This window comes from Triticum urartu, chromosome 7 (genome assembly GCF_003073215.2).
Source record: "Triticum urartu cultivar G1812 chromosome 7, Tu2.1, whole genome shotgun sequence".
Taxonomy (NCBI): Eukaryota; Viridiplantae; Streptophyta; class Magnoliopsida; order Poales; family Poaceae; genus Triticum; species Triticum urartu.
Window position 1 is genome coordinate 45,856,534 of NC_053028.1, and position 18,942 is coordinate 45,875,475.

At 44.0% G+C, this 18,942-nt stretch overlaps 1 protein-coding gene across 1 annotated transcript; it reads right to left on the reverse strand.

Moving 5' to 3' along the window:
- Positions 1-393: 393 nt before the first annotated feature.
- LOC125525022 lies at positions 394-1,519 on the reverse strand. The gene has a single exon (XM_048690049.1). The coding sequence runs from the start codon at positions 1,318-1,320 to the stop codon at positions 637-639; it is 684 nt and encodes a 227-aa protein (XP_048546006.1). The 5' UTR covers positions 1,321-1,519; the 3' UTR covers positions 394-636.
- Between the last annotated feature and the right edge of the window lie 17,423 nt (positions 1,520-18,942).

Below are 18,942 nucleotides of genomic sequence, written 5' to 3' on the forward strand. Positions count from 1 at the left end.
AACCGAAATGTGATGCCTGTCTGCTGAAAAAGCGAAAACTGCTCCCAGCGAAATGCGGTGGAGACTGGAGACAGATCAGTGCCCAGTGGAAGGCATGAATGAAGATGCAAAATCAGTCGAGACTGATGCTGTCATCTGGTAAATCAACTTAGAGCACAAATGCTCAAATGCACAATAACCTTAGAACACTAATACAGTATATACTGCTGCCTGTCAGAGTGTCAGTAGTAAATAGTCTAATTTCTTGCTTAATTCTGCACTATTAAGTTTTTCAGAGCATAAAGATGTGATTCCTACACTCATCTGGATGATCACAAAAGACCAACCTAATTGAGCTGAAGTGCACAAGAACTCTAGAACACTAATATATGCTGCTGTCTGTCAGGGTGTCCGTAGTAAATAGCCTAAATTCTTGCTTAATTCCCCACTAGTAAGTTTTTCAGAGCATAAGATGGAATTTCTACACGCAATTGGATAACATCACAAAAGACCAACCTAATTGAGCTGAGCACCCCTGTCATTCGGATAAGGAGCACTGTCTAATCGAGTAGGAAAACAAAATGCTAGGGTGCTAATCCCATTCCCTAATTAGCATGAGGATTGAGCTGATTTAGTTACCAGCGGATCTTTCTATTGCTAACCAGCTCCTCCTCCTCCACCGCCGGCGCCGCCGGGGCTCCATCTGTGCAGGCCGTCGCAGCTCAGGGTGGCGCGCGCGAGCTGCCGCTGGACGCACTTCCAAGCGGGCGCCCTCCTCCTCACCGCCCGGATCCTGGCCCTCCTCGCCGTCGCCTTGGCCTTGGCCACCAGGGACCGGTACCGGCGCACCCTCCACGCGAGGATCCGGCGCTTCGCGGGCCTCTGGAGCACGCATGGCGCTTCGTCGACGCCGCCGCCGCGCCTCCTTTTGGCGCCCGAATCCCTGCCCGAATGGCTCGACGAGACGGCGTCCCCGCCGGAGTCGATGTCCATGTCGGCCGCGGTGCTCGGCTCGGCGCGGTCCGCGGGGGCCGTCCGGCCGGCCAGCCGCTCCGCCACTCTCATTGCCCCGGCGAGGGCGAGCAGGCGCTGGGCGGAGCCGACGACGACCGCGCCCGCCGGCGCGCGGAGGAGCGCGTCCTCTCCCGCGCTCGCGCCCGCGCGGGGCAGGGCCTCGACCCTGGCGTAGAGGTTGCCGGCGCTGTCCATCAGGCACTCCTTGCCGAGCAGGCTGACCGGCAGGGCGAGGAAGGCCGCGGCGTCCTCGGCCGAATCCTGGAGGGGCGTCGGCGCCTCGGCGCCGACGAGGAGCCTCACGCCGAGCGGCCGCGCCGTCGCCATCCGGAGCTCGGCGGGGCGGTTCCCCCTGATCCGATCGATATCCCAGCCAGCTTACCGAGGAAGGAAGGAAAGGAAACCTTGTTGGGTGAGGCGCGAGCTGCTCTCTCACTCTCAGTGCTCGTTGTCAGTGTGCGCCCGCACTCCGGACGGCCAGCCAAGGATGCAGAGCCGGGTCACGGCCGTCGTGCTCGTGCCACCCGCGGCAGACTGAACACCGGTTTTTTGACGTTACACTCCATTATGTTATGAAGTTATCGTGTGCAGCGCCCGCCGTCGGCCTATGTCACCGATCCAAATTGCTTTTTTTTACAGTTTTACTAAAAATCAGTCCTCTGTTTTCATATTGGCTTCAAGTCGAATTTTCAATCATTGGATTTAGTTCTGAGATCTACGCTGGTGCGGTGTCCTTTTCGGGCCCGCTTTGTCTTAGTGGGTCTCAGTGGATTGGTTTGGGTTATTTTCGCACCCGCTTTGTTTTTTCAGGGTCGCGTGGAGGATCTGGTCTCTCCTCATCCATGGCGACGATGGCGAGCTCGAGGCGACGGCGGCGCATGTAAACCTTCAGATATTATCTTCACTAGCATATCTCCTCCCTTTCTTTTGTCCATTTGTTGCCCCTCTCCTCTAGCATGCCCTTCCCTACCATGGCGCCTTCTCTTTCTCCCTCCCTCCCCTCTCATGGTGCCCCTCTCTCCTTTCCCATGGCACCCCTCCCCCTCCCTTCTTCATGTGGCGCCTCATTACTCTCTATTCTTGTGTCTATGAGTCTGTCCTCTCTCTTCTTGAACCCTAAAACACAAGCAGATCTCAAATCCTAATTCTCTGTGTTTTTGTATAGGTTAATTCGGGTTCAGTTTTGCAAATCTGCAACAATCAAGTCCTAATCCCTTTCCACTGTTTCAGGTTGATTGGAATTCAGTTTTCAAGTCTCTGCAGCGATCAATTAAAAAGAAGGTAACAGCAATGCTTTTGTGATGTGACACTTTGTGATGATTTTGTTGTGTCAAGATGGAACTAAAATGCTACCATATGCTCAATTTTATTTAATGTGAAAGTCGTGCTAGCTTGTAAAGATAGTATACTACATATACTAGTTACTAGGTGTTTGTTTTGATTCATGGTGTCCATGAATGCTGTAGTCTTGTGTTACATTCTGCACATATGAAAAACTGCAGCAATTTGGTACAAGCAGTACCCTGAATCACATACTCTGAGGTGTTCCATCTTATTTTATTGTCTCTATATCTTTCTCTCTTTTTTTTTGTCGCGTAAGTCCCTGTTTCTCGGTCATTAAGCTTGTACAGGGAGTATGCATATAAGTTTTTGTTGCTTCCCTTGACCATTATTTTTCTTCAAAAGTCAGAAGGTTTCATTGCAACTTTATATAGCTTAAGTTGTAGTCTATGCAACCCCATCTTTTTCTTTTCGTCTCTAGTGTTTTGTTAAACATATACATCCCCCCCCAACCAATTCATACGGGGATTTTTTTCTACGAATGTATTGATACTTATGCAAAAGCTGTAGTTCCTTTTTTTTTATGAGTAGTCTCAACCAGATTGCTTGAGGTGGCCAAGTTTCCCCTTGGTTCCTAATCAGTTGAGCTCTGGCCCATTCTCATATACACTAGGAAGATCGCTAGTGTTGCACGAGCACGGAATCGTAGATGTCATTATACACTATTGTAAGGTGTTGGCCAGCTGGCTAGAGACGTGTGTGGTCATGACCTAGTGGTTTTTGTTCATTTTCTTCACTATAGTGTCTTTTGTCCATTTCTTCCTAAGTCTCCTGTTTTGGTCTCTTATATTGTTATCTAGCATTTTCTCTATATATTAATTCTAAGATGAACAACTGACTTCTTACTATTCTTCTTGCAAATCAGTTTGTAGTGTCCTACTTAAGTGTCTACCTTTTAAAATTCAAGCTCAGAACTTAAAATTGGCTATCCTTTTGGTAACTATTCACTCTTTTTTCTTTAGTTTTCATTTTTTGTATATAAATAGGAGTGTCCTACTTAAGTGGCTCCAGATAGGCATGGCCATTACCGAATCCTCATTCTCATCCTTCTTCAGTCTCGCCCCCTCTATTTTTTCAATCTGGACTTTGTTTATCATTCTGTAGGCTTGCTATTTCATTTTTTTTTCATTTATCTGTTTACTTGTCATTCTTCATTTATCCGCCTTGTTCTTCTCCATCTTGTCATTTATACAGGATGGAAAGTCTTCACTTAATTTTCCTTGCCATTCATCATTTCCACTTCTTCATTTTTTGCAGTATTCTGTCTCTTTTTTTGGTCTCAGTTAGCATAGCTTTTTCAGCTAAAAATGATAGTAGATTAGTCTCTCATTTGTCCCACTTATTTTAGTACTCTTCAGTCTCCATGTCGTCTTTTCTTATTTATCAGTCCTTAGTTATCTTCATTCCTTAGTCTTCTTGGTATTCTTCTCAGTCTTATTATTCTTAGTTATTTTTATGAGTTCTTCTTTCTATCAGTCCTCTATTTCCATCAGTTATCTGCTTCGGATTCAGTAATCAAGTTCTTCAAGTCATATTTAGTGTGCATTCCTCAGTATGATTTTTTCTTTCTATCAGTCAGCTGTTTCAGATTCAGTACTCAAGGTCTTCAAGTCATATTCACTTATTCAGTGTGTATTCTTGAGTACGATTTCAGTGTAGTGTTGCTTGTTGTTATGATTTCTTTTCGGATTCAGTAATCAAGTTAGGTTTTTTATACTATGCTACTCAGGTGTCAGTCTTCAGTGTTAGGTTTTGTAGGTTTATCAGTCTTGGGACCTCTCCTGTTGCACACCACCTACCAGTACCCCACCATATCAGTATCTTAAGTGTCAGTTTTTCTAATGTTACGCGTCTGTCAGTTTAGTGTCCGAACCCGTAGGTTCTTAATTCATTATGCGGTGTGTATCACTTTTCTACCGATGTGATTTTTTTTAAAACCTCACTCTGTGGGCCGCTCTTTTTTGACAGATGCCATGCTCATTCTCACTACTGCTACGAAGACTCTAACAAAGATGTCTCGTATCAGTCCCTCTTTGCATCTCTATCAAATAACATGAAAACATCACATTCATTTTTTGTTCATATTCTTAAGTGTTCATTTTTCATTATTTTTGTTCGTCGGTCTGTAAGCTTGCCTTCTTAGTCTTATATTAGTTTATCTTAATAGTATCAGTATTCATTTTATCATATTTAATTATCATTTGCATCTTTCTTCAGTCCTATCTCTCATGGGTCTTGTCTTTTAGTAGATGATTATTTCTGTTGTGAATCTTATGTTCCTGTAAGTGCTAAATTTTTTCAGTTTCTGCACTGGTTTTTTGTTAGATTATTTTCAATTTTTAGTCGTCAGTATACCTAAGTATCAGTCTCAGTTCTCTTCAGCTTTATGTTAAGTGGTTATTATTTCGCCAGTGTTTGTTCAGTATCTTAAGTGTCTCATTGTAGTTCTATTTAGTTATTTGGTCAGTGTTTGTTCTTGTCTATCAGTTTTATGTTCAGTCATTTATTAGTGTACTTTCCATTCAGCTTATTATTTTCAATTTATTTTGTTGTTCTTGTATTTTCAGCATTCATTTTGAAATGGTTAGACTTGATATGTGTTTATAATTCCTGTAGCTTAAATTAGTTATCTGGTGAGTTTCTATTCTTAATTTTTCAGTCATCTTTTTGCTAACAAATATTTTTTTTTCTGCCACATGTGTAACAGTAACAGGGATGGTGTGCCCAATCTGCAAGTCCGACTGAGCTAGCCATCACTCATCGGGTTTAAATTTTGGTGTTTGATTGTCTGAAGACATTGAAAGCTCAGTGGTAACATGATTTTGAATATGCTTAATTTATCAGTATAGTCTAGTTCCCTGTCATGGTCAGTTATTAATTTATCACTACAGTCTACTTATCTGTTATGGTCAATTTTTCATTCATCACGCATTTATAGGAGGCTATGATGTGGATATTACCATACCTCCCTGTGTGTTTTGTGATAGCATAATAGTTGTCCTGTTCAGTTAAACATTTCATTTCTTCTTTAGTTCGTGTATGATTTCATTTTTTTTCTTTTCAGATATAAACTTAGTCCTTTTAGCTGATAGAATTATAGCAAATTTAGCTTTTTCTTAGATTTTTTTTTCTAATTTTCGGTCATTACTTTTGTTGCATTCATTTTCCTTTTTAGTCTATCAATTTTTAGAGTTTAGCTATTTGTCAGTCTCATCTGCAAACGTCTCATGCCCCAACAAGCATGAGGATAGCCTATCTTTTGTTCTTCCTTTTCCATTTTTTTTTGCTTTTTCCTGCAGTTTATCCCATGCCACTGAACGGTCGAATTCAATTGCGCCACTGGCGGCATGCTTTTTGAGGAATTTGAGGGGCGCAAATTCATCACCGAGATCAGGAAAGAACACAGGAGGACCTGCATCTGTGGCGTTGGGTGGGAGGACTTCATCACGTTGAACAATCTCAGTGACGGAGTTTTGCTCCATTTTGTACTCGATGGACCAGTGCCAAAATTGCTGATTTGCATGGTTGCGCCACCTCCCAACCAGGCTGATCTAGCGCTTGAGGCTGATGTGTTCACGGAAGACATGAAGAAGAAGGCAAGAGAGAGTGCAAAGCTGTATGAAACTCTACTATATTGACCAACGGATACATGGGTTGCCATTTGTGCATCTTTTTTTGTTCATTTTCAGTGTGACTATTCAATCTTCAGTTTTATGGTCTCCAGTATATTCTTGTTGTGGTCAGTTTTGAACTAGAGAAGAAAGTTCAAGGGACATATAGCTAAGCGAGACTCTGGTTTGCATCCAGCATCATGTTTACTTGGCTCCTATTTTGTTACTTTTTTTAAGCTATACTGTCACTCCCATTTAGTCCATGTCCACACAATATGTCAAGGTATGAATCAGTAGCGGGTTTGCAAGTGACCCGTTAGGGAGAGGCGCCAACATGTGTTTGAAGGTAGACGAGGGGGAGGGAGAATACGACCTGAAACTGAAATGAAAACAATTGTTTTTTTGGCTCTACAGTCTGGACTGAAACTACTACAAAGACACGTGTAAAGAACTGTGTGGACAAGAAAAACGACCTAAACCAAATGGGAAAACAGATGACTGAAAATTAGACACTCCCTTTTTCTAACAATCTTACGAAGCTTTTTATTTAACTCGTCATAATGTTTACAGAAACAAAAGAAAGATCACGGGATTGCTTAACCAAACGCGGCAGCCAATCCCAAGTGAAAGAGCATGCTTTGTGAGATTCGGTATTCGAGCTCATAAATTCACGGCTAAAAGTGCAAGCGGTAAAAAGTCTAGATCGATCTGAGATCTCTCGAATGATGGCTCCGTAGACAGCGGCACTCCTTTGCTTGATATCATCAATCACGATATTGCAATGAGAAGCTACAAAGATCCTTCGTTCATATAAGTCATCTGCCAAAGCCGGTGATTCCCGGACTGCTAGCGCTTCCAGTGTTGTGGGATCATTAATACCAATTAAAGTAATCGGCGATGCCCCCCATGAAGAGTCTATCATGGTCCCTGCAACCAGCTGCAACAGATCCAGCCGAGATGTTCCGCGTAAACGCCGCATCTACGTTAATCTTGCTCATATTCTCCGGAGGAGCAATCCACCAATTTGGCCGGGGCGGGACATTTGCTGGCTCGCCGGATGGCATCCTCAGCACCTCCAGATCATTAATGAAGTTCACAAAGGTATTTGTGGCGAAAGGTGTGTGGTGTATATCCCCGGATATCAGTTTCCTCATCGAACTCCATATTACCCAAAGTGTAACTTCTATCCTGTGAAATCGGCATGAGATAGCAAAGCTCTGCAGGTTAAACAATCATTGCTTTATTACTAAGGAAAATCTTATACACAACACCTTAGCAGTAGCGCTAGATAAAATCATACGCTACTGCTACTTAGTAGCAGCGCTCGTAAATAAACCGCGCTACTGCTATAACTTTAGCAGTAGCGTGTACTAGCAAAAAGTGCTGCTACTATGTTTGAACTGGACGCACATGGCTAGCCCAACTTAGCAGTAGCGCGTATCCTCGCCCAGCGCTACTGCTATTCTTCTTAGTTGTAGCGCTTTTCTCACACACGCGCTACTCCTAACCCTACCTTATCCTCCCCACGCGGCTAACCCTCTCTCACTCACTCTCCCTCTCAGTCACTCTCGCCCATGCCGATACCCGTCGTCCGCCGCCGTCGTCCGTCCTCCACCGAGGTACTCCCTCCTTCCCTCCCTCCTCCTCCCACCGCGCCCTCCTCCCTCCGCCTCCGGCCGCCCCCTCCTTCCTCCTCCTCCGGCCGCCCCCTCCTCCCCACTACTAGGAAAAGGGCTATAAATGGAATTGACACTAATGGCGCACCAGACATGTGGTGCGCCATTACTATATACTAATGGCGCACCAACACCAGACATGTGGTGCGCCATTACTATATACTAATGGCGCACCATGTGTTGGTGCGCCATTAGTGTGCAAATACTAATGACGCACCACATCCACGGTGCGCCATTAGTAAATTTTTTTTTAAAAAAATACATCAAAACTAGTAATGGCGCACCACTCCCATGCTAGTAATGACGCACCACTCCCATGCTAGTAATGGCGCACCACTTCCACGGTGCGCCATTAGTAAAAAAAGTTTTCCCACGCTAGTAATGGCGCACCACCCCCACGGTGCGCCGCCCCCCCCCCCCCCCCCCCCCCCCCCCCCCCCCCCCCCGCCCCGTGGACCGCCTTTTCAGTTTTAAAAAATAAACAAAAATGATGGAAATGTCAAAAAAATAAAAGAAAATAAGTTTCCCATGTGATATGTGGTCTAGTTGTTGTGAAAATTTACAAATATGAATTTCGACTTTATTTGCGAAATCTCTCGAGAATTTGTAAAATTGGGCATAACTTTTGCGTACGAACTCGGATGAAAAAGTTTTTTATATGAAAAATCATCTACTCGAAAAGTTACATCCGAATTTAACCAGGGAACCTCGTTAAACATTTTCAAAAACCTCAAAAACCTAACAGAAAAAAAGATACGGGATTTTTAAGATCTGGAGAGGCAAAAAAATTCAAAAAAAATCAAACTTACTAATGGCGCACCTACCTATGGTGCGCCATTACTATTTTCCCGCCTTCAAAATTCAAAATAAGTCAAAAAAAGTTATTAATGGCGCACCTGCCCATGGTGCGCCATTAGTATCTTCCTGCCTTCAAAATTCAAAATAAATCAAAAAAATTAAAAAAAGTTAGTAATGGCGCAACTACCCGCGGTGCGCCATTACTATGCCATATATATGGCTGGGCGTGGTCCTCTCCTCCTTCATTTTTCTCCTTCACTCCACCACTCCTCCACTCCATCTCCTCCTCTCCTCCACTCCATCTTCCCTTCTCTCCTCCACCATACTACCCTCCTCCTCTCCGGCGACCTCCTCCTCCTCCTCTCCGGCGACCTCCTCCTCCCTCCTCTCCTCCCCTCACGATTTCTCCTCCCTCCTCTCCGGTGAGCTCCTCCTCCCTCCTCTCCTCCCATCCCCTCATGGTTTCTCCTTCCTCCTCTCCGATGCTCCGGTGAACTCCTCCGGTGACCTCCTCCTCCTCCTCCTCTCCGGCGACCTCCTCCTCCTCCTCTCCGGCGAACTCCTCCTCCTCCTCTCCGGCGATGTAGGCGAGCGCCTCTCCGGTGACCTCCTCCTCCTCCTCTCCGGCGAACTCCTCTCCGGCAAAAGAACACGGCAAAAGAACGTACAAGATCCAAAAACAGGAACAAAATTTGAAATAATATCGTGCCAAAAAACGAGCAAAAAATGGGCAAAAAAATCACGATCCAGATCCAAATTCAAAATTCAAAAATAGCAATGGCGCACGGTGGGGGTTAGACGGTGCGCCACTACTATTTTCCCGCCTTCAAAATTCAAAAATACTAATGGCGCACCAGTGGCCTATACTAATGGCGCACCAGTGGCCTATACTAATGACGCACCGTGGCCTATACTAATGGCGCACCAGTGGTGCGCCATTAGTATATCAGATACTAATGGCATGATACTAGTGGCATGATACTAATGGCGCACCAGTGATGCGCCATTAGTAGGCAAAACTGGTGCGCCATTAGTAGCTCTTTTCCTAGTAGTGCCCTCCTTCCTCCTCCGCCGGCAGCCCTCCTCCCACTGCCCCTCCCTCCTCCTCCTCCGGCCGGCCCCTCCCCCTCCTCTCTCCTCCATCCCTCCCTTGTCTCTGTTCTTGCAAATTGTAGATAATTTAAATGTAGATTTTAGAATGTAGACATTGTAGAATGTAGGTTTTTTAATAGAATATTTTTTTGACTATTTTAGGTGTTTTGAATAAAATAGAAGTAAGAAAATTTAGGGTAGAACTAGGGTAGTAGAATTTTTAGCAAGTGTTTAATAGAACTAGTTTATTTATAGTAAGTGCTTAATAGAACTAGTTTATTTATAGTAAGTGCTTAATAGAACTACTTTATTTAGTAAGTGTTTAAAATAATTAGTAAGTAAATTAATAAACTAGTTGGACTACTTTATTTTTAGAAAAAACTAGTTTTTTTCTATTTATAGTAAGTTTATATTTAGTAATAACTAGTTGAATTAATAGAACTAGTTGAACATGTCATATTTGTTGTTATTTTTATATTTTAAGAAATTATTCGGGATGTATTAGTGATAACTTATAGGGTTTTTGCTTTTGCAAAAATCAAGGAGCCCCTCCATCATCCCCACTGTCGTCCCCGTCACCGACCCCCTCTGACCTCAAGGTGAGACCAGCCAAATCTCCATGTCAATATGAGTCCTATAAGATATATATATATATATATATATATATATATATATATGATGTAGATAAAAACATGTATATCCTGTGTTGCTCAAATAGGATATGTGGTTGCTCAAGTGGCCGGTCATGTTCAGGTTATACCTCCGAGTGGCCTATGTTTTGCCGGAGTGTTGATTAATTTTCGTTCCAGCAAATTTCAGGCGCTCGATATGTCCTTTTTTTAGCAAAGGTCATGCTGGATTTTTCCGTGAATTCTGGCATGACTTGTGCTAGAATATGTAGGAAATATCGAGTGGCCTGGATTTTCTCGAAAAATAATGATCTAATTTAGGTTTTTAGTACATATACTTAATTGTACAAGTTTAATCTTTAAATTATGAACGTAGGAAATGTCATACTCGGATGACGAAAGTCTCCCAAGGGAGTGCAGCTGGTGCCACAACGATCGAGGTATGTGCGACAGGTACCCTCACCTGGACGATGATCGGTGCTTCAGCATTAAGCTCGAGGAGACCTTCGATGTTGAAACGGTACGCAACGACGACAAGTGGTTTTTTCGTAATTAAGCACGACTCAACTATTTCAATGTCTAATTTTCATCTTTTACAATTCGACTAGCTTATCCCATGCCATGCAAGACGCTATGTCTTGGAGAGGATGGGTTTTGAAGACCATGAAAATTTTGAAACAAAGGTATACCTAAGGACCCATCATGATATGGATTTTGAAGTAAATCTGTACAATTCTCAGAGCGTAACCCATTTTGGTTGCCAAAATTGGGAAGCACTTTGCAAAATGTATGGTTTTTATGAGGGTATGATTGTCACCATGGATCTTGGTGATCCTGACATCGAGGAAAACAATATGGACATTTGGGTCCTTGTTGATACGCTTTCGATTCTACCGCTATGTGAGTTTCTCAAACATAGTTATTAACTAATTTATATTGTTTATTTCAAAACAGTTGACAACTTATTTCCATTGACAACTTATTTTCATTCTTCAAAGAATGTGTGGAAGATGGTAGACAAAACCCACTACACTGATGGCTCCGAATTAACTTATAAGGAGAAAAATCATCTGATCGTATTTTGTACTTTTTTGAGAATTACAATACCTATTATCAAACTCCTCCAAATTATGGTGAATACGTGCCACTAGTGCACGTGTTGAACCACGATAACTTCTATGAAGATACCCTGGTAAGATTTTTTACTATTACGATATCCGTGCATCTTTTGCATATTTCTAAAACTAGTACATCATTGCTAACTATGAAGTTATTACTATGTTTTTCAACAGAAAATCCCGATGGATTATGTGCCTCATCTGATGTATTACAATGGTCGCCTTAAAGTTCTGAACATACAGCCAAGTCATCCTACGGATCTCACATGTGCATATCGGATTTCTGAAACCGGTGAACACATGCTAATCAAAGAGTGGAAAAAATGTTTGGACATTCGTAAGGAGGTTCTTGGAAGCAACATTAAGCAAAAGACAAGAATTGGAGACAGGATAATCTGCATTCTCCATAATGAAGAGCCAGGGGCTATCTTGTTTTTTGCTATTTTACCTTAGAGAATATAGTAGGTCATAAGAGAATGTAGTAGGTCCTATGAGGTACAATATGTTTATTATGTGGTACAATGTGTTAGAGTTGATAATGAGGATTAGTTGTGATTATGACTAGTGACCAACTTGCTATGTGATGTCTCATCGATCAAAACGATGATCAACAGGAGGTGTTATATGACAATGATGTATTATGATGATAAGTTATTAATGATATAATGATGATATTTATTATATCATTGCGTGAAAGAACCGCGGATTAGTTTCAAGTGGATGCCATCCACTTGAAACTAATCCACGGTTCTTTCACTCAATGATGTAATAACTCATTATGATGTAAAAACAATCTCTAAATTGCTGCTGTATGAAAACTTGTATAGAGGTGTATGAATACAACATGAAATAAAAAAAATATGGAATAATAGTAGTAGCGCGGGCTGGGAGAAGCGCTACTAGTAATTACCAGTAGCGCCGCGTCGAGAAAGCGCTACTACTAAGGGCGTGTTCGAAGGCTCTCGAGCTCCAAGCTTCACAAATTTCTGGAGTGGAGCTGAGCCGAACGAGTTTGGGCCAAGAAGCTAGAAGCGAGAAGCCTGGCCAGCCGCTAGTGTAAAAACGTGAAGCACCAAAAGTCCAGCTCCACGGATTGGAAAAGGAGAAGTTCGCTCAAATTACGTACAAATGCCACCGCCAAGTGATGGCACATCGAACCGGTACACTAGCTCGTGGAACATATCGCTCGATCGAATTGATACTTTGTGCTCCTTCTCTCGCTGGAAAGCCAAGCTGGGCTGCCTCCAACCGGCCCATTAGGGTGCTAAGGCGGGCCACCCATGCTGCCAGCCCATAGTAGTGATGGGAGAAGCTAGCGATCGGAGCTGAACGAAGTTGTCTCGCTGCGTGGAGTGAGAAGCTGAGATGGGAAGCTAGAATCGTGGAGTTCATGGAGTTGGGAGGAGATCAGAATAGGCCCTAAGTCGGTGTAGCAGTAGCGTGGGTTAACCAACACTACTGCTAACCTTTAGCTGTAGCGTTGTACCAGTAGCGCTTCTGCCCGCGCTACTGATAGTCCTAAAACCCGTGCTGTTGCTAGACTTTTAGTAGTGCTTGGCGGTTGGATTCGCATTTATGCTCATCTATTCCACAAGAGACTCCGAAGATAAAGCCAAAACACTCCTTGACATGGTGCACTCGAGCAATGCATGCCTCCACGAATCGACCACGCCACACGGCAGGCATGCCGGCGAATTAGCCATGTTATGATGATGTAGAAGGTCACAGGTAGGAATCGATTCCCTGACGAGACGCCAAAGAAACGCCCGTATTTTGTTGGGGACCTGGGTGTGCCACAAAGATGACCAACCATTGCTTTCATCAGCATTCGATGTTCCTCTCAATTCATACAGCCAACTCTCTCGGGTTAACTTTGTATTCTGAATCATCCTATATGCTGAACATACAGTGAAGTTTCCTCGAATCTCCTTGCTCCATGCCCAAAAATCATCCACCTTTGTACATAAGGGGATTCTCAATATTGCTTCAGCGTCAATAGGTATGAATACTGCTCGTACTAGCTCCTCCTTCCACAGCCAACACAAAAAGGGACCTCGACTGGGCCGGCCCACTCGAAAACAGTAAAGCTAGCTGTGTAGCGTGACAAAAATACCAAAATGAAATGCTGCAGGGAGGAATCAAACTCGTGACATCAAAATTAAATAATAGTGCTACTAACCACCGGAACCAGTAGCTGCTCGTGAGGGATGACAGCGCAACCATTTTTAGTTTCAACAAAATTTGAAATTTATATACATTTATATATTTTGGAAATTTCTAAAAAAATTGAAAAACAGGAACACAATTTGAAAACATGAACATTTTTCAAAATTACAAAGATTTTTTTGAAACACGAACAATTTTTTAAATTCCAAAAGATTTTTTGAACTTGTAAAAAATATTAAGCATGAACATTTTTGAATTTGAGAACATTGTTTGACTTTATGAACAAATTTTGTAATTCCCAAACATTTTTTGAGATTATGAACAATTTTTTGAAAATGCGAACATGTTTTGAAATTCCCCAAACATTTTCTGAATTTGCGAACAAATTAAAAAAAGTGAATAATTTTTGAATTTGTGCAAATTTTTTGAAAACTACAACAAATTTTGTGTTTGTGAACAAATTTTCAAAAAGCAAACAAATATTGACATTCTAATATTTTCTTATATTTCGAAACAAAATTTGAAAAGTGAATATTTTTTTGAAATTTTGAACAATTTTTTGAAATTTCTGAATATTTTTTAAAAGTGGAAATAAACTTGAAAAACTAAACAGAACAAAAGAAAAGGAAAAACAAAATAAAAAAACGAAAAAAAATATAAAGTAAAAAAACAGAAAAGAAACAACCCAGGAGATTGCCCGACAGTTCGCTGCAGCCAATGGCAAATAGGGTTTTCCAAATTGCTGTACCGTCGCCGCTGTTTGTCCACTGCAGAAGCTCCCTTAGTGATCCATACTAGCAGGCCCAATGAGAAGCCCGTGTGCGATTTTCTGTCGTGAAGCAAAGGGGTTTTCTTTTCCTCAAAAAAAGCAAAGGGGTTTTCTGTGGTCTTATATGTCTGTTTTTTGGAGAACTGTGGTCTTATATGTCTGTTGCACGTGCCCGTGGTGCTTGTACTGTTAGTGTTTTTCTGTGGTCCTATATACATGTTTCACTCGCCTGCTTTGTTGATTGCCATTGCTTTAGGGTTGCCGACTACGTGTTCTATTAGAGCATCTCCAACATCAAGCTGCGGTGGTTCCAGCGACGTTGTTTCTGCCTCCTGGAACTTGCTGGTAGGGAGTGCGGACCCCATCAACACGACTCACATCAAGCTGCGTCGGGTTAGGAAGGCCCTCTCCACTTGGAGAAAGTGCTCTGTTGGAAATCTCAAGCGGCAGATTAACATGGTTCATGAGATTACCTTGCGCCTTGATATGGCCCAGGATTCTAGGACTTTAACTGCAGATGAGACCCGCCTTCGGGAGCTCTCAAATCATGCCACCTAGGCCTGACTGTTTTGATGTGGATCAAGCAAAAACAGCGAGTTAGGGTTTCATGGCTGCGGGCCACCGATGCTAACTCCGAGTTATTCCGCATAAAAGCCAACTCTCGGTCTCGCAAGAACCACATCCACTCCATCGTTGCCGTTGACGGCACCATGGTGGATGAGCAGGACAAAATTCTGGACTTGCTAGCTGATCACTTTCAGGGGATCATGGGAACCAGCGCATGCATGGCGGCCCCTTTCAACTGGGACAGGCTAAATTTGCTGAAGCACGACATGCATGAGCTCGAGCGGCCTTTCATGCTTGGGGAGATTAAGGAGGCAATCTAGGACATGCCGATGGACAAGGCGTCTGGGCTAGACGACTTCTCGAGGTCGTTCTTCAAGAGTTGCTAGGAGATTATCAAGGGTGATTTAATGCTAGTTTTCCAAAGGCCAGGGCCGCCCCGGGGGGGGGGGGGGGGGGGGGGGGGGGTGCATGGCGGCCGTCCTGGGCCCCCAAAAGTCAGGGGAGCCCTCCCAAGCCCTCCCAAGTACATGTACATAGGCATACAGGTCAGGTCTTCGAGAGAGAAAAAATTGAAGCCAATCTCAGCGGCAGCGCCTCAGCGCTCATGCTAGGCATAGGAGGTAAAAATATATACGATGGGTCTGGCCCATGTTTGCACGTACGTACAGACTAGATAGGAAAGGAATCGTTCGATTCACTAATCACATTTTCATGTAACTTTGGACCGTCCTTCCCTATTCTGTTGTTCATCTGTAATCCTCTTCAACTCTACCTCCCTCGCTGCATGAACGACGCGACCACTGTGGCGGCAGGTACGTCTCATCATGCCATCTTCCCTGACATGTTCTTCTCTTCATGTTTCTTTTCTTTCTAGTCATGATTCCCAAATTCTCGATCGATCAAATAGGTTAACAAGGAAGTGTTGATAGGGCGCTCGAATCATTGCACACACAACCAGATTATATTACAAAGAGAAGGTACTATACTAATTAGTATACCCTAGCAGATTTTGTCATCATATTAGATGATCTTCTGTACTTAATCTAATATTTTAATTAGCTTTGCGCTAATTTTAAAAACTATTTGTTCCTTTCAATTTCAGCAGAGTTATATCGAGTTTGGGTTGAAAGTATTCATCCGGAAGTGATAAAAAGAAAAGGGAAGAAGAAAGCGAATGAGAAGAAAGAAGCAAATGTTATAAGACCGATATGAGCACTCGAATTACAACAACAAATCACAAAGATGAAGGAACGCATAAGGCAAGTTTTATTAAGAATAGTAGCCATTGTGAAATTTCTTGGTAAGCGCAATTTGGATTTTAGAGGATCCATCGAGCAACTTTATGATGATTCCAATGTCAGTTTCTTATATTGTGTGGAGATGGTTGTAGAATTTTGATTTGGTAATGCAAGATCTTCTTGCGCGTATTAAAAAAAAATCCATTGCCATTATCTTAGCCATATTATACAGAATGAGTTGATTTCTCGTATGTCTGCTGACACTAGAAATTTTATCATCAAGATTGTCAAAGTGGCCAAATAATTCACTGTTATCCTAGATTGTACCCTGAATGTGAGTCATCAAAACCAAAATGAGTTTGTTGGTTCGATGTTCATATGTCTGATGAAAAAATACAAATTGTGGATGTGACGCCCGGATAGTTACCCTACAGTAATTCTCTGCTAATGATGCCACGTCACTTCAATTACTGTTGCTAATCTTTCGTTAGTACAAAACCGATTCAAAATCAATTCAAAATATGGCAAACAACAAAAGTTTTCAAACATAGAAACAAAAATGTTCGGAGTGAACCAAATATTGCACAGATAATTATGGTGGAGAAGCCACACCTTTTTAAAATGTTTAAATACTATGAGATGAATAAAACACTAGCAAAAAACAATTATATGAGTGCTATTAAATATAAACAAATATTAAACTAGTTTATTTAGTCACTAAAAACTTTTTTACAACTCCAATTTAGGTGTGGACTTTTAACTTATTATTAAACTATAACTGTTAAAGAAATAAAATAAAACAGTAAAGGAAAATAAATAAAAGAAAAGAAAACACAAAAAACAGAAGACAATCAAAAAAAGAACCCCCCCCGCTGGGCCAAGTGGCCCAGCTGGCCCCAGCCGCCCGAATGGGCCGGCCCACCCCGACGCCCTACTAGGTCGCCCCGACCCCCCCGGTCAAACCCTAACTGCTACCCCCTCCCCACGTCGCCACTCCTTCCTCCCGATCCAATCTGGATCGGCTTCGATCCCGTGCCCCCGCCGCTCGACGCCGGGCTTGGTCCACCGCGCCCTCCGCTCGCCCCCGACACCAGCACCGATGGACCACGCCACCGTCACCCGGAACGCTGCCTCGCCGTCTTCCTCCTCGACAGCACGCCGCAGCCGCTCGCCTCCCCATCGCCCGGTCGTCCCTGTCGTCCTCCTCACGCCCCGCTGCCCAGTTCCCTACGGCCCCCTGTGAGCTCCCCTTCCCCTCGCACAGTCACCGCGCGACCACGCCGTCCCGCACACGCACGCCGCCGCGCCTAGCCCGCTCCCTACCGCGCGGCTCCTCCTTCGGCTTCCCTTTGCTTCCCTGCCTTCGACACGCTCCGGCCGCGCCCTGGCAGTGCGCCCTCGTGCCGGCCCGCACCCTCCTGGCCTCGCCCCGCGTTGCTATGGACTGCAGCCGCACGTGCCCTCCTACCCACGGTCGCTCCTGCTGCTGCTTGCTCCCGACCGTCCCATGCATCGCGTCCCGCAAGCAGAAGCGCCGCCACCGCCCCGCTCAACGCCACCGCCTCTACGCTCCACCTCCGACCGCCCCACGACCACCACCCGGTTCGCTGTTGAACGGGATTTCCAACGCCGCCACCCCTGTGAGCTCCCGTGGCCGGAGTCGGCTTACCGGCAATCGCCGGAGCCGCCGGATTAGCACCGGTGGTTACTGAACCCATTAACACCCCCACTGCCACAGACACGTGGGCCCCCACCATTGTTAATTACTTAATTAAAATAACACAATCCCTAACCTGAGTCTATGACAAACTGGGCCCACTAACTAATTAGACTATTTTAAATAAATAAAACTTGTTAACAAACTGTCTCACTAACAGTGGGGACCCACTGGTCAGTTTGACCAGTCAATGGTCAAAGTCAAACGTTGACTGCTGACTCAGACCCCCTGCCCCCACCTGACATACCCATACACACTTCTGGGTACACTTCCTGTGTACCCATAGCATTTAAATACTAATCTATTTTCGAATTAAATTAAATCTAGAAATTAGAAAATCATTTTAAAACTTTGAAAATTCAATATAAACTAAACCGTAGCTCGGATGGAAAAACTTTATACATGAAAGTTGCTTAGAACGACGAGACGAATTTGAATACGCAGCCCGTTTATCCGCCACACATCCCTAGCATAGCAAACATGCAACTTTTCCCCTCCGATTCATTATCCGAAAACACGAAACACCGGGGATATTTTCCCGGATGTTTTCCTCCTTCGCCGGTATCACCTCCTACTGCGTTAGGTCACCCCTAGCACCGCGTATTGCCATGTTATGCTTTGTATTGCTTTGATTGCTCTGTTATTTATTATGTTCCCCCTCCGTTACTTCTTTCCGGTAGACTCCGAGAATACTGCCGATGTCCATGTGTTCGACTACATTGAAGATGACCCTTCCTTCTTGCCAGAGCAACCAGGCAAGCCCCCCCCTTTGATCACCAGATATCGCCTAATCTTCTCTACACGGCTTGCATTAGAGTAGTGTAGCATGTTACTGCTTTCCGTTATTCCTATCCTGATGCATAGCCTATCCTTGCTACTACTGTTGTTACCATTACCTGCTATCCTACTGCTTAGTATAGGATGCTAGTGTTCCATCAGTGGCCCTACACTCTTGTCCGTCTGCCATGTTATATTACTGGGCCGTGATCACTTCGGGAGGTGATCACGGGCATATACAATATACTTTACACAGTTACCTTACCTGTGATACTGTTCGGAGATGGGGGCTGAAGGGGCAGGTGGCTCCATCCAGGTAGTGGTGGGCCTGGGTTCCCGACGGCCCCCGGCTGTTACTTTGTGGCGGAGCGACAGGGCAGGTTGAGACCACCTAGGAGAGAGGTGGGCCTGGCCCTGGTCGGCGTTCGCAGATACTTAACACGTTTAACG